Below are 17,284 nucleotides of genomic sequence, written 5' to 3' on the forward strand. Positions count from 1 at the left end.
GGAAAGATACCATGAAAGGAAAAAAAATAAGAAAAATCGTTCGAATTTGGGATTGAAATCTACAGAAGAGAAGTTTCTCCGTTTTTGATCCCTTAAGGATTATGATAGTGCAATATTAACCCAAAAAATAAGCAATAGAAATCCCTCTCGGAGAACTCTGTACTTGAAAGCTACCTGGGAGGTTTCCCATTATCATCATAGTCCCTAGTCAGTGTGAACAGAAGAGCTCTTAGACATTGGACATGGTTGTTGTGAAAAGAGATAACGTATGTGAAAGCGTCTTGTAAGTTGTAATCATATAGCTGATCGTGACGTCCTCAGAATTCAGTGCCCTCCAAGGCTCTTGCCAGCATGTCGGCCTGATTTCTTCATCTGATTTCCATATTTATTTTGATAGTGCCACTGCTTTCAGTTTCTCACACTGGTTCCAATACTTACTGATTCTTCAGGACCTTTGGCAAATGTCAAGTCCTTTATGAAGTCTTTCCTGATTTCTCAACAACCAGGTATACTTTCTCTTCCCCTTTCTCTCCCCTTCCTCTATTACACTAATTTCCAGCTTTTGCTTTTTGCTTTCTTTTGTTTTTTGCATACATATGTCTCTGTTACAACACCGCATATTTGTTCCTGAAAAACCTCACATTCTATAAAAACACGCACTAAAAAAAGGGTTATGAGAATATAGGGGTATAAGCAGACCACTTAAAATCTGTATAACTATAAAAAGAAATAAAAAATTTGCATAATTTTGTTATCAAAGCCCTAATAAAAATAGTAACAGTTATAATAAAAATACTAGCATGGTAGAGACCAGCATTTGCACCTAGAAATAGATCCAGTCCATCCTCTGCAGCCTTTTTCCTGGGGCTCATGTTTTCTTCAAGTTATAAGGTCTTGAAAGTATTCACTTCTCATAAAGACTACTTTTTCAAAATTAAAAATACCATGTGGAGATAGCTTTTTCATCAATTGGTGTTTGTTACTTTGTTTTGTTTTGCTTTTTTACACAGTGCAATATATTTGCATCCCTTTTATTTGCACTTGCCCTTCCCCCAGAGAGCTTAACAAAGTGGAAAGTGCAGCAGTTCTTGAAGCTATAAAACCAGATACTTCTTGCAGAACACACTTCTGTAGGATTTTCATCTTTTTTTCTAAAGGTATTGTAAGGCTTCCCCTTTAACCGTAAGAAAGCCTATCCATTCTGGAAAAATTACCTATGAACCAATATGCCTTCTGTGTTAAACTGATACCATTTCCATACTTAGCAATCTCACAGAACTAAAGTACATTCAAGAAACATGTTTATAGCAGAATAAATTATATTACTTTGATCATCCTTCACCCCATTGACTGTGAACTCACTGGAGACAGGAATTGTCTTTAATTTATCTGTGTTCCCGCAACAGTACCTGACATACTGCCTTATGGGGACTTAAAAAATTATTTGTTGGCTTGAATTAAATTATTTGTTCTGCTGCATAATAAATATAAATCTGTACTATATGGAAGGTACTGAATATGAGGATTAAAAAATGTAAACCTAGTTTCTCCTGGCTCCCTTTTCTATTGGTACCCACCTCTTAAAATCATTAAGTACTCAATTTAGAGATTACCTGTTGTTACATACTCATCTCTGTCAACCATGTTGAGACATATTCTGATGCTTCTTAGAGATTAAGCCCAGTCTGTGTAAAATTCTACCAACTTGTCTCCATTTCACTGGTCAATCATTAATACTAAGAGAAAGCAGTAGTGTTTGCAAATTAACTAGTCAGTTTTGTTGTGCTATGTTCATTGAAGTGGTGGAAATAGTAAGTGTTTCTTCTTTCAGCAAGGAAATTAAAACTTCAGCTACTGGAAAAGAAAAGTGGAACTATCCATTATTAAATTCATTTTTGTCATAAAGCAATTACAATGGAAATATATTTTCTTATTTAATTCTTACCTTGGACAAAAGGCATTTAATTTTCTATAGTTGAAACTATTGCTAAATATATGACTTATAATTGTCATAGTAGTAATCTCAGTCATCAACTCAGATGTATCACTACCATTCAATAATTATTAGATCTAAGGCATTGTACAACAGATCACTCAAGTGAAAGGGAGATAAATATAAGTTCTATCTTTCTTCAGAATGTAAAAAGGCTTCTTCAGAACCCCAAAGTGACAGAGTTTGATGCTGCCCGCCTGGTGATGCTTTACGCTTTACATTATGAGCGACACAGCAGCAATAGCCTTCCAGGACTAATGATGGACCTCAGGAATAAAGGTGTTTCTGAGAAGTATCGAAAGGTAATCGGTTTCCATATTAGCCCACCAAACAGGAATGAACTCTGTTATTATATTCTTAGCTCTAATAAATGATAAATCATACTATTTTCATTTACAGAAATGTATCATTCTGTCTTTTCATTTTTGTTTCCTTAATAAAATAAAATTATTTTCTTATGAAATGAGCTTCCTGATCCCTAAGCAATCAAAATTTGCTTCTCTTTTTTAAAAGCTCGTGTCTGCAGTTGTTGAATATGGTGGTAAAAGAGTCAGAGGAAGTGACCTCTTCAGCCCCAAAGATGCTGTGGCTATCACCAAACAGTTCCTCAAAGGACTGAAGGTATAGACATCTCTGTGCTCTCCTACATGAAAACAGTTGAATCCCCGGAGGCTGAGAGTGAATTAATATGATTTTCAAAGTACCTTGAGGATTGCTGCTGATTTAGTACTGTGTCACTTAAATGAAATTAAAACTGACATCCTCTTGAAAGCTTTTTCTCTTAGTGCTTTCTGTATTAGAGCTGTATCAGCATTGGACCAAATAGCTGAGCAGGAAATAACTGAAGTATTTCCAGGAAATACTCAAGAAGAAAAAGACAAACAGTTCTGTTAGTCACAGATATATTACTCCATTTGTTTATAATTAAAGATTTGTTAGGTAGTTTCTCTTTGAAGGAAATTAAAAATGAAGCAAACATTTGTTCTATTAAAAATACTAACTTGTTTTCTTGAAATACTCAAAAATTAGTTCTAATCTGCTAGCCTTTCTTATGTTTCCTGAAGTTTTTCTGTTTTCCTGGGTGTTTCTAGTCTCATATATATATATGTGATCCTTTTATTTGCTCTACCTATCGTTCAACATTTTCACAAAAGAGTGAGGGGCAATGAAGACACAATAAAGGATTTAAGCAATGCTTCCTAAAAAAAAATTCCTTTACAATAACTAGCCCTAAATTACAGAGTATTTTTTATGAGATTAGAACATTTCTGGCTGATTAAAATAATTTTTAAATTTCTCACAGTTCCTATTTAAATCTGTCCCATGAAATCTCTATTAAGTGTATGTCCTTTTCTGATAATGAATGTTATTGATTCTTATATAGCTAGTTTCATAAAAATGACATAAGAACCTTTTCCTCTGTTTTAGGGAGTAGAAAATGTATATACACAGCATCAACCTTTCCTACATGAAACCCTGGATCATCTCATCAAAGGAAAGCTTAAGGAAAATCTGTATCCTTATCTAGGCCCCAGCACACTCAGAGACAGGTAAGCTAACAAAGATATTAATAATAAAAGTCAGAAACACTGAACAAATGAAAATTTAGAGTAATGTTAAGGACTAAAGCTGAGATAATAGCATTCTGCTCCTCCTTCCCCTGTTGTTTATCAGTTTTAAGATTCTTTTGGTTTTGCATATATCAGCGATAGATATGAATTCCCCTGCTAAGTCTGAAACATTTATTTCTTTTGTACTAAAGAAACAGGTGTTTTGGAGCGCCTCAAATCCTCATCTTCTGTATTTCAGTATCAGACCAGTTTACTTATGCCATTTAAGGTTCTGTTTGATGGCACCTGGCATTTGGTGTTTCAAACATTAAAGCCAAAAATAGGCTTGCTGCTTGATTGCCATCCAGAGCAGGTTGTTACTATTTTTGGTGAGGACTGGACTTTGCCAAATGTTGCCAGCACACAAACTGAGAGACCTAATTAATAAAGGCCATTTGTTACACAGGAGAAAAGGATTTTAAAAAGGCTTTCTTTTTGATTATTAACCAAAGGAAGCAATAATTGTTATCTTAATCCAGTGGTTAGTTAATTTTTAATAAAAACAAAATTTGTCCAGAACAACTTATTTAGGCCAACCTGAAATTTTAAATACTGTATACATAAATTCTACCTAGTTAAAAATGTTATATTTTTATATTTTTTTAGTTGGACACATGTTATCTAAAGGGGCTAACATATGTACTTGAATCCTATTGGATAGATTAATGTGAAAATTTTACTGTTGATATAATTCTTCTATTATTTCAGTTAATAAACATCTAAGAGGCTTGGAAGTATAGTGTTTTATAAATATAATGAGATTCTGAATGGGAAAATGTTTTGAGATACATAGATGACTCTTTTACGTGGTAAAGTATATTTTTTCACTTTGTCCTTAAAAAAAAAATTCTGTAATTTGGTACAGAACAGAAAAAATATCATCTTTTAAAAGTCCAAAGTTGAGAGGTAGAACATTTGGTGTTAAATTCAGAGAGTACACTCATTCAGATAAAATGTTTAAGGAACTTGGCATAAGACTCAGAAATGTCAGCTGAGTGGGAAGAATGAAAACCAGCCCAAAGTTATATACTTATCTGAGAGGGTTTTTAAAAAAAAAACTGTATTCTCAAGTCTTCTAATTAATGTGATAAGTAAAAACATTAATTTGCTTATGAATTTCACATAAGAATTACTGAACAAGAAGCCAGGTATGGTAGCTCATGCCTGTAATCCCAACACTTTCGGAGGCTGAGGCAGGCAGATTACCTGAGGTCAGGAGTTCAAGACCAGCCTAACCAACAGGGATCAACCCTATCTCTACTAAAAATACAAAAATTAGCCAGGCATGGTGGTACATGCCTATAATCCCAGCTACTCAGGAGGCTGAGGCAGGAGAATCGCTTGAACCCAGGAGGCAGAGGTTGCGCTGAGCTGAGATCATGCCATTGCACTTCAACCTGAGCAAAAAGAGCGAAACTCTATCTCAAAAAGAAAAAAAAAGAATTACTGAACAAGAAATTAACTATTTATTGCCAAAGGGAAACCATAGGCCACCAGAAGAATATATTGTGTATGATCAGTACACAGCAGAAAACCTTTCTGATTTGCATAATTCATTCCCACACAAAGCCCAAAATTATATTCTTTGAACAAAATGCTCATTTATCAGTTGTCAACATCTGTTACCATTTGTCACTGTAACCTAAGTGTGCATACAATTAATAATTCAATCGCTTCATCCTTTTATACAACCGATATATTTTATACAACAGATAAATAGGGTAATGAGCTTCAAAGTAATCGTAGGAGTGGGGAGGACTACTTTAGATGGAGAGAGAACCTCTCCGAGAGGTGATATTTAAAATGAGCTTTGAGTCATAAGAAAGAGCCAAACCAGGCACGGTGGCTCACACCTGTAATCCCAACACTTTGGGAGACCGAGGTGGGCAGATCACTTGAGGTCAGGAGTTCGAGACCAGCCTGGCCAACATGGCAAAACCCCGTCTCTACTAAAAATACAAAAATTAGCCTGGTGTGGTGGCAGCAATCCCAGCTACTCAGGAGGCTGAGGTAGGAGAATCATTTGAACCTGTGAGGCAGAAGTTGCAGTGAGCCAAGATTGGGCCATTGCACACCAGCCTAGGTGACAGTGAGACTCTATCTCAAACAATAAATAAATAAAGGAGCAATCACATGATGATTAGGAGAAAAAGCATCCAAAGCAGAGGCAAATACCAGAGCAAAGGCCTTGAACAGAGAGAATTTGGCAAGTTCATGGAAAAGAAGGAAGCCCTGCTTGGCTGGAGCATAGTGAATAAGGAGGAAATAAGAGGTTGAAAAGACAGGCAGGATTGGATCACATCAGGCCTCAAAGACCCTAGTAAAGAGATGTGTTTTAATATCATAGGAAGCCATTGGAGAGTTAAGCATATAAGTAACATGAACTTAATTGTGTTTTAAAAGATCATTTGTGGTAAGAATGGATTATTGAAGGCAAAAATAAAAGCAGAGAGACTACTGAGGAGATGACTGCAGTAGTCCAGGTGAGAAATGGAAGTGGTGTGGGTAGGAGGCTGAGAGAGAAGCCAGAATCAATAGACTTCTTTAATGGCACAGATTTATGGAACAAGGGTAAGAGAGAAGTCAAGAATAACTCTCAGGCTTTGAGGAGAAATAGAGTTTTGTTGTTCAGTTGGAGATACCTATTAGATAACAAGTAGAAATGCCACATATTGAGAGTCGGCAAAAATATTAGTAATATTAAAACTATGGAACTAGATAGGATAACTTAAAGAGAAAGCATAGAAAAGAGAAAAGAAGAGAGCCCAGGACTAAGCACTGAGTAGAGAATAAGGAGCCAGCAGTGGAGACTGAGGAGGAAGCAGAAACGTAGGAGAAAAACTAGCAAAGCATGGTGTCATCAAGAACAAGTGAGTAATAAACTGTGTCCAAACTCTGAGAGGTAAAGAAGGTGAAGAAAGTATAGGATGCATCTGATTTGGCATCATGAACGTCTTTGATGATATTCTCCCCTGGTTTCAGTGAGGTTGGAAGCCAAATTAGAGGGGTTAACAAGATATAAGATAAAATAAAGACAGCAAATGTATATAACACTTTTTAAGAAATTTTACATAAAGGAGGAAGAGAAATGGAATGGTATCTAGAAGAGATTGTGGGCTCAAGAGAAAGAGAGTTTCTAGAGCATATGTATAATCCAGTGAGAATTATCCAGTAAAGAAGAGGATGCAGGTAATGCAAAAGAGAAAGAGCTGCAGAAGTGAAGTCCTTAAGGAATCCAGAGAATAGAGGGATTGCCTGTGATAGGCACAGAGGTACTTTGATTTTAACAGGAGAGAAAGCAATATGTATAGATACGATAGGTTTGTAGTTTTGATGGTGACAACATGGGGTCATCATGTCTGATTTTTCTCAGTAAAATATGATGCCAAGTTAGCTAATGTAAGGGGTATAAAGAAAAAACACTGTGAAAATGTCATCTTGTAGGCTAGGAATCAAGTTTACTAGGGAAATGTAAGTAGGAGTTCTAGGCAAGGTTGAATGCTTAGAGAGTTTTGTGGTCATTAATTTAAAATATAGCCAGTGAGCTTAGTTGTGTGGTTTTCCTCTGGAAACTTTGAGCTGCTCCAGATTAAATGTGGAAAAGGCAGATAGTTGGGTCCAACAGGATTTGGGGAAATGGAAACCAGAGGAGAGTATTGGATCATGAGAAAGGTATTGGTGAATGAATTGGAGATTTGATGAGGCCAAAGAATGATTACAGAAGAGTATTAGTATAGGTAAATTCGAAGTTGAGAGGTCGTTAGTGGAGAAAGATATTTTGAATTCAAGATTTCATAGGGGGTACAGATACTTGTAATGAAAAAGTTTAGGTTGTAATCATGGATGTGGGCGGTTGTAGTGAGCAGAAGAAAAGATGAGGATTGGTAAAGAGACCAGGATGTTAATCCACAGTGATGTTAAAGTCACTGAAAATTTTGAAAAGAGAAGGAGAAAAAGGAGGACAAGTAAGCCAGAGCTAAAGTCTTCAGGGAATAAAAGTGACCAGGAAAGGAGGTCAGAAGAAAACAGTGCGACTATTATAAACCAAATAGTGGAAATTTTGAAGGAAGAAGGCAAAGAAATGGTTACAAAACTACAGTGGGTATCACAGAAAATACCTATACCACCTCCTGCCCATGCCTAACAGAAGGAATACTGCAAAGGACTTGAAAACACTCTTATTTACCAATTCCACTTCTAAAAGCTTACTCTATGGATATTCCTGTGCAAGTACCAAAGATACTGAAGCAAGGATGTTCACTGAAGTAATAGCAGAAAACCAGGAACAAGCTAAATCTCTATCAATAGAGGGCTGGTTACCTAAACTACAGTAGAATACTACATATTCTTTTTTTAATGACATAAGTCTTCATGGGTGATACGCAAAACTTTCTAAGATATATTGGAAGAAAAGTAGGATATTATAACATTTCTTTTGCTTAAAAAAAAAACCACCTGGGCGCGGTGGCTCATGCCTGTAATCTCAGCACTTTGGGAGGCCAAGGCGGGTGGATCACTTGAGGTCAGGAATTCGAGACCAGCCTGGCCAACATGGTGAAACCCTGTCTCTACTAAAAATACAAAAATTAACCAGGCATGGTGGCACACATCTGTAGTTCCAGCTACTCAGGAGGCTGAGGCAGGAGAATTGCTTGAACTCAGAAGGTGGAGGTTGCAGTGAGCCGAGATTGTGCCATTACACTCCACCCTGGGTGACGGAGCAAGACTCCATCTCAAAGACAAAACAAAACAAAAAAAAAATGTGTACACATATATAAATATGCACTAGAATATATATATACATATGTATATAATATATATTTATGAGCACATATATGTATAAATACAGTTAACTTTTTTTTTTTTGAGACAGGGTCTGGCTCTGTCACCCAGACTGGAGAGCAGTGGCATGATCCCAGCTCACTACAGCCTCTACCTCTCAGGCTCAAGCCACCCACCTCAGCTTTCTGAGTATCTGGGACTATAGGCACATGCCACAGTACCTAGCTAATTTTTGTATTTTCATAGAAACGAGGTTTTGCCATGTTGCTGGTCTCAAACTCCTGAGCTCAAGCAATCTGCCTGCCTCAGCCTCCCAAAGTGCTAGGATTACCAGCATGAGCCACCATGCCCTGCCTACAGTAACTATTTCTGAAAGAATAATCAAGAACTTATTAATAGTTGTTACCTCTAGATACTGAGACAGCAGTTAGTTACATACTTATCTATCCTTTCCATTAGTTATTGTATTAGGTATTGTAATCTTGAAATGAGTATTATGTTCTGTTAATCCTTGGGGTTTTCACAACATTTAATACAGTGATTTACAAATAGTAGTTGTTCAACAGATGTTTGATAAATTCTGTAGGCATCTCTTTTAGTTGATATGCCAATATTTATAGTTGGAAAATTTAAACCAGAGAATAAATGTAATTGATGCTATAGAAAATTTAGATTTTTGAAATTCATAGATAACTCTATAAAACATTCTGGCTCTGCATTGACTTGGCCACACTATCAGTTCTAGCCACTTTCTTGGCCCTGTATCATCATGTTGACAAACGTCCTTGATTATAGTGATATTTACTGTTATTTGTCTCATCATAATAGAAATTCTAGGTTTTATTGTTGTTGTAATAATAGAAAGTATCAAAGGAAATGTGGCAAGAACACAACTTTGCAAAACCAGAACACTGGTGGAAATTTTTTTAGCCCTCAGCTATTAAATTAGTGTTTAAGCTGTTTGGCAGTATAGCTATATCCACAAATTGGATTTGATCATTCTGCAGATGGGATTCTTGCATATCCTATTTTTCAAGCTAATTTTTTTTCTCACTCTAGAATTGCCTCTTGTCTCTGATAAAGGCAAGCAACTTTTTCATTTGGTGAGGAAATGGAGCTATATGATCATGCATTCCAGAATCAGTCAATTCAAAAAGGAAGTACTTTTCACGTTTACACAAATGTAATAGAATCTTGCTACAGCCTTTTTTTTTGTTTCTGTAAAGCAGCAGTCCTTTTTCATTGGCCTTTTTTCCTGTAGTACATGTTAATAAGAACTGTATCATTTGTAAGTATATTCAAAAATTACAATTTTAGCCATAAATGTAATTCTCCACAAAATAGATAAAATGTTGCCTTTTGAAAGTTTATGTTTCCACCTAACTTAACCACATATAGAAATAATGTTAAAAACTCTCAACAAGTCTGGGCACTGTGGCTCATGCCTGTAATCCCAGTACTTTGGGAGGCCAAGGCAGGCAGATCACAAGGTCAAGAGTTCAAGACCAGCCTGGCCAACATAGTGAAACCCCATCTTTACTAAAAACATATAAAAATTAGCCGGTCATGGTGGTGGGCACCTGTAGTCTTAGCTACTCGGAAGGCTGGGGCAGGAGAATCACTTGAACCCAGGAGACGGAGGTTGTAGTGAGCCAAGATCACACCACTGTACTCCAGCCTGGGTGACAGAAGACTCTGTCAAAAAAAAAAAAAAAAAAAAAAAAAAACCTCTCAACAAACTTGGTATTGAAGTCTATGACAAACCCACAGCCAACATCATACTGAATGGGCAAAGCTGAAAGCATTCCCCTTGAAAACCAGCACAAGGCAAGGATGCCCTCTCTTACCACTTCTATTCAATAGAGTATTGGAAATCCTAGCCACAGCAATCAGGCAAGATAAATAAATAAAGAGCATCCAAATAGGAAGGCAGGAAGTCAAACTACCTCTTTGCAGACAACATGATTCTGTATCTAGAAAACCCCATAGTCTCAGCCCAAAAGCTCCTTCAACTGATAAACAACTTCAGCAAAGTTGCAGGATACAAAATCAGTGTACAAAAATCACTAGCATTCCTATACAGCAACAACAACCAAGCTGAAAGCCAAATCAGAAGGCAATCCTATTCACAACTGCCACCAAAAAAATAAAATGCCTAGGAATACAGCTAACTAGGGAGGTGAAAGATCTCTACAGTGAGAATTACAAAACACTGTTCAAAGAAATCAGAGAAGCCACAAACAAATGGAAAAGCATCCCATGCTCATGGATAGGAAGAGTCAATATCATTAAAATGACTATACTACCCAAAGCAATTTACAGATTCAATGCTATTCTTATCTGACTACCAATGACATTCTTCACAGAACTAGAAAAAAATTATTTTATTTTATGTTTCTTTATTTTATTTTTAATAGCCTATGGCACGTGGTATTCCCAGTCAGTCTCCCATCCAAGTACTAACCAGACCCGACCCTGCTTAGCTTCCGAGATCAGACAAGATCAGGTGTATTCAGGGTAATATGGCCGTAGAGAAAAAAAAATTTTTAAATTAATGTGGAACCAAAAAACCCCAATAGCCAAGACGATCCTAAGCAAAAAGAACAAAGCTGGGAGAATCACATTACCCAACTTCAAACTAACTACAAGGCTACAGTGACCAAAACAGCATGGTACAGGTACAAAAACAGGCACATAGTCTAATGGAATAGAATAGAGAGCCCAGAAATACAGCCACACATCTACAACCATCTGATCTTTGACAAAACTGACAAAAACAAGCAATGGGGAAAAGACTCATTCAATAAATGATGCTGGGATAACTGCCTAGCCATATGCAGAAGACTGAAGCTGGACCCCTTCCTTACATCATATACAAAAATCAACTCAAGATGGATTAAAGACAAATGTAAAACCTAAAACTATAAAAACCCTGGAAGACAACTTAGGTAATACCATTCTGGACCTAGGAACAGGCAAAGATTTTATGACAAAGATGTCCAAAGCAATTACAACAAAAGCAAAAATTGACAAATGGGATCTAATTAAACTTAAGAGCTGCTGCATAGCAAAAGAAACTATCAACAGAGTAAACAGACAATCTACAGAATAAGAGAAAATATTTACAAACTATATATCTGACAAAGGTCTAATATTCAGCATCTATAAATAACTTAAATTTACAAGAGAAAAACAACCCCGTTAAAAAGTGGGAGGCCGAGGCAGGTAGATCACCTAAGTTCAGGAGTTCGAGAACATCCTGGCCATGATGGTGAAACCCCATGTCTACTAAAAATACAAAAACTTAGGAGTGGTGGTGGGCACCTGTAATCCCAGCTACTCAGGAGGCTGAGGCACGAGAATCACTTGAACATGGGAGGCAGAGGTTGCAGTGAGCTAAGATCATGCCATTATACGCTAGCCTAGGCAACAGGAACAAAACCCTATCTTAAAAAAAAAAAAAGTGGCCAAAGGACATAAGCAAATACTTCTCAAAGAAGATATACATGCAGCCAACAAGCATATGAAAAAAACTCAATTTCACTAATTATAAGAGAAATGCAAATCAAAACCACAGTGAGATGCCATCTCACACCAGTCAGAATGGCTATTATTAAAAAGTCAAAAAATAGGCTGGGTGTGGTGGCTCACACCTGTTATCCCAGCACTTTGGGAGGCCGAGGTGGGTGGATCACGAGGTCAGAAGTTCGAGACCAGCCTGGCCCACATGGTGAATCCCCTTCTCTACTAAAAATACAAAAATTAGCTGAGCATGGTGGTACATGCCTGTAATCCCAGTTACCCAGGAGGCTGAGGCAGGAGAATTGCTTGATCCCAGGAAGTGGAGGTTGCAGTGAGATGAGATTGTGCCATTGCACTCCAGCTCTGAGCAACAGAGCAAGACTCCATCTTGAGGGGAAAAAAACGTCAAAAATTAACATCCTGGCGAGGTTGCAGAGAAAAGGGAACCCTTATACACTGTTGGTGGGAATGTAAATTAGTTCAACCATTGTGGAAAGCAGTATGGCAATTCCTCAAATAGCTAAAAGCAGAACTACCATTTGACCCAGCAATCCCATTACTGGGTATATATCCAGAGGAATATAACTTAACTCATTTTACCATAAGATACATGTGGCTGGGTGTGGTGGCTCACACCTGTAATCCCAGCACTTTGGGAGGCCAAGGCAGGTGGATCACCTGAGGTCAGAAGTTTGAGACCAGCCTGGCCAACATGGTGAAACCTCATTTCTACTAAAAAATACAAAAATTAGCTGGATGTGGTGGTGGGAGCCTGTAATCCCAGCTACTCGGGAGGCTGAGGCAGGGAAATTGCTTGAACCCAGGAGGCAGAGTGAGCCAAGACCATGCCACTGCCACTCCAGCCTGGGCAACAGAGTGAGACTCCGTCTAAAAAAAAAAACAAAAACAAACAAACAAACATAGTGAAACCTCATCTCTACTAAAAATACAAAATTAGCCTGCATGTTGGTACATGCCTACTTGGGAGGCTGAGGCAGGAGAACTGCTTAAACCCAGGAGGCACAGATTGTGGTGAGCCAAGATTGTGCCATTGCACTCTAGCCTGGGCAACAATCGAAACTCCATCTCAAAAAAAAAAAAAGACACGCACTTGAGTGTTCATTAAAGCACTGTTCACAATCTAAGACATGGAATCAACCTAAATGCCCACCAATGACAGACTGGATAAAGAAAATGTACTTATACACCATGGACTATTAGGCAGCCATAAAAAAGAATGGGATTATGCCTTTTGTGGGAACATGGATGGATCTGGAGGCCATCACCCTTAGCAAACTAACATGAAAAGAGAAAACTAAATACTGCATGTTCTTACTTATAAGTGGGAGCTAAATGATAAGAACTCAGGAACATAAGGAAAGAGCAGACACTGGGATCTACTTGAGCAAGGAGGTTGAAAGGAGGGAGGGGAACAGAAAAGGTAACTATTGGGTACTGAGCTTAATGACTGGGTAATGTAATAATATGTATGACAGACAAACCCCCATGACACGTGTTTATGTAACAAACCTTCACATATACCCCCAAACCTAAGATAAAAATTTAAAAAAATAAATGATTTCCAGAAATCCTATATGTTAATATTTTAATTCTTTAACAGAATAAGGTATTATCCTTGATTATCCTTGTATATCTCTATACAGCATGAGCTAGCTGCTGTTTTCTAATGTTTGCTGTCTGCATTAATTAATGCTTTGGTTGCCATGGTGAATTACAGAGCACAGGAAGATGCACACAAAGAATTGAACTTGTGTATTCCACTTAAGCTTCAACCATCACATGAAAAAGATTTGCTCTATGTTTTACCATTGGCCTTCTCAGAACATCTACTTTTAAAATTCACTGGGAAAGGAATGAAAAGGAAAAATGTCAGTGGTATTTAAATATTTTTTTCATAGATGTTCTTCCTTAAGCCAGCTTGAATAAGTAGTAGGAGGCTCAGGAAAACATTTATTAATGTTTTCATAACCAAATGTGACATAGTCATCTTTGTGAGATATACAATTGAGCCAAACTCTAAGAGCCTATCCATGTATCTAGGTTTTGTCCTTACATTTATATAACCCTACACCCACAGTTTACCATCCATGACATTTTCTTTCCTCTCCAGTAGCACAAAAATATCCTGCCACCCTGAAATGATCAGACTGAAGGACAGTGTTCTCTTGCTATGCTAAAAGCCCACTTGAGTTTATTCCTTCCCAGTTCTTGCCTTTCTCTTCTATAAGAGACAGATATATTCTGCAGGTAGGTGATGGTCAGAGGATAGCTATGGAGAAGCAACATCATTTTCCATGATGCTTTCATTTGTCTGCTCAATGGCTATTTAAATTGACTTATCAGATCAGGAGCTCAAAACAAAAGTGTTAACTGTCTGATTCTTCTCATTAGTCACCAAGATGGTCACTGTACCCCTGCAAGGGAAAGTTTCTCTCTCTTCTTCTTAATAAAATATTCTATGCAATTCATTTATTTACTTAAGTAAATAAATTTAATTTGTTTGAGTAATCCATTATGCAGTTTATCTTGAGTAAATATATATATTATTTTCCTACGTTTTTCTTTTTTGGGGTGAATATAATGTCCTTGTATTTTATTGTTTCTCAACACTTTAACTGCCTCTTATCTTCTTGCTTTTTACATAGTCTGTAACTATCACCCAGATAGTTACAACATTGACCAGAAGCCAGAAGGCATCCTACCAATAGTTTGATCAATGTTGTAACTATCTAGGTAATTTTTCAGTCCTCATCTCGCTTCCTCCCTCCCCTCTTTTGGAGTCCCCATAGTCTCTTCTCTCCATCCTATGTCCATGTGTACCTGCCATGTTAAACTCCCATTTATAAGTGAGAACATGCTATATTTGATTTTCTGCTTGAGAGTTATTTCACTTAGGATAATGGCCTCTTGCTCCATCCACGTTGCTGCAAAGGACATGATTTCATTCTTTTTTATGCCTGCTTAGTATTCCATGGTGTAGATATACCACATTTTCTTTATCCAGTCCACTGTTGATAGATACTTAGGTTGGTTCCATGGCTTTGCTATTGTATAGAGTGCTGGGATAAATATGAGTGCAGGTGTCTTTTTTATATAATGATTTCCTTTCCTTTGGGTAGATACCCAGTAGTGGGATTTCTGGGTCAATGGTAAGTTGTTTTTGTTTTTTGTTTTTTCTTTTTTGAGACAGCATCTCATTCTCTTGCCCAGGCTGGATGGAGTGCAGTGGCACAGTCACAGCTCACTGCAGCCTTGACTCCCCAGGCTCAAGTGATCCTCCCATCTCAGTGCCCCCTCCCTGCCCCCTGCCTTGCTGAGTAGCTGAGACTACAGGCACACACCACCACACTGGGCTAATTAAAAAAATTTTTTTTGTAGAGTCAGGGTCTTACAATGTTGCCCAGGTTGATCCCAAGCTCCTTGGCTCAAGCAATCCACCTGCCTTGGCCTCCCAAAGTGCTGGGATTATAGGCATAAGCCACCAGGCCCAGCCTTTTTGTTATTGTTGTTTTTAAGGAAGAAGTGGGGACATGAGCAAGGACGTACCCTTTGCATTCACTGCCCTCCCTGTGGCCTGATCACTAGTTCTATTTGTAGTTCTAGCTCCATTACGAGTTTGGAGCTAGTTCTATTTGCGCTAGCTCCATAATGTTTTCCACAGAGGTTGAACTAATTTACATTCCCACCAACAGTATATGAGCGTTCCCTTTTCTCTGCATCCATGCTAACATCTGTTGTTTTTGACTTTTTAATAAACCAAAATGGTAAGAGCCATATATGACAAACCCAAGCTAACATCATGCTGAATGGGGAAATGTTGGAAACGTTTCCCCTAAGAACTGGAACAAGAAAAGGATGTTCACTCTCACCACTCCTATTCAACATACTGAAAGTCCTATCCAGAGCAATCAGGCAATAGAAAGAAATATAAGACATCCAAATAGGAAAAGAATAAGTCAAATTATCTCTGTTCACATTCAATAGGATCGTATACTTAGAAAACCCTAAAGATCCCTCTAGAAGATTCCTAGACTTGATAAGTGACTTCATTAAAGTCTCAGGGTACAAAATCAACATACAAAAATCAGTAACATTTTTATACACCAATAAAATTCAAGCTGAGAATCAAAGTAAGAGCTCAGTCCCATTTACAATAGCCACATACAAAAAATACTTAGGAATATATTTAACAAAGGAAGTGAAAGATCTCTACATGGAGAACTACAAAACACTGATGAAAGAAATCATAGTTGACACAAACAAATGGAAAAACATCCCATGCTCATTGATTGGAAGAATCAATATGTTAAAAATGATTATATTACCCCACACAGTCTACAGATTCAACACAATTCCTATCAAGTTACCAACGTCATTCTTCACAAAATTATAAAAAGAATCCTAAAGCTGATATGGAACTGAAGAAAACCTAAATAGCCAAGGTGCTCCTAAGCAAAAAAACAAATCCAGAGTCACACTGCCTGACTTCAAATTATACTATTAGTCTATAGTAACTAAAACAGCATGGTACTGGTACAAAAATAGACACATAGATCAATGGAACATAATAAAGCACCCAGGAAAAAAAACCACATACCTGCAACCAACTGATCTTCAATAAAGTCGACAAAAATAACAATGGGGAAAGGACACCCCACTGGATAAATGATGTTGGGAAAACTGGCCAGCCATATGCAGAAAAATGAAATTGGACCCCTACCTCTTACCATCAGAGAAATATGAATTAAAACCACACTGAGATACCATCTTACACCTGTCAGAAAGTCAGAATGCCACTACTCTGGTTTACCTTCCTACCTGCTCTTCTGAAGCCTTTGTTATTTACGTGCTCTCTCTCTCTCTGACTCGCTAGCTGTCTCATTCTCTTCTCCTCATTCCCCCATTATTTTTTGCTTCTCTACCGACTTTCCACAGGCTATAATCATACTCCATTTTATTTTGTTAAACAAATAATAAATGTTAAGCCTTTGGTCCTAGATTTTCCTTTAAGTTATGTCCTTCCCGTCATAGCCAGGCTTCTTAGATAAAGAAGCCCACAGTCACTGTCTCGTTTCTCAACTCTTCAGTCCATGTAGACTGGCTCCTTACACCACTACAACACACTAAAACATTTCTTGCAAAATCACAGTAGTAAATCCAGGGGACTCTCAATTCCCACCTTATTTTCCCCACTACTCCATTTCACAGTATTAACCATTCTTTTCTTCTTGAGACTCAGCTGGCCCTCAGCCTCTCTCTTCTGATTCTCCTCCTCCTTTTCTGAAACTGTCCTTCTCAGTTGCTAGTGCTAGCTATTCTTTCTACTTGTTTTGCAGTTGTTAGGGACTCGCCAAAA

The 17,284-nt window shown here is 37.6% G+C and overlaps 1 protein-coding gene and 1 pseudogene across 1 annotated transcript in view; one reads left to right on the top strand and one right to left on the bottom strand.

The window, feature by feature from the left end:
• VPS45 (vacuolar protein sorting 45 homolog) overlaps positions 1-17,284 on the top strand; it is an 81,300-nt gene that overhangs the window by 24,467 nt on the left and 39,549 nt on the right. The window contains exons 11-13 of the mRNA XM_012462556.2: positions 2,137-2,295; positions 2,507-2,614; positions 3,422-3,543. Coding sequence (XP_012317979.1) covers positions 2,137-2,295; positions 2,507-2,614; positions 3,422-3,543 — 389 coding nt within the window. The remainder of the gene's footprint in view (positions 1-2,136; positions 2,296-2,506; positions 2,615-3,421; positions 3,544-17,284) is intronic.
• On the bottom strand, positions 10,801-10,919 carry LOC135272421 (5S ribosomal RNA; annotated as a pseudogene).

Source organism: Aotus nancymaae, unplaced genomic scaffold (genome assembly GCF_030222135.1).
Source record: "Aotus nancymaae isolate 86718 unplaced genomic scaffold, 86718_ANA_hifiasm-v0.15.2.pri h1tg000108l, whole genome shotgun sequence".
In the NCBI taxonomy this organism is placed as follows: domain Eukaryota; kingdom Metazoa; phylum Chordata; class Mammalia; order Primates; family Aotidae; genus Aotus; species Aotus nancymaae.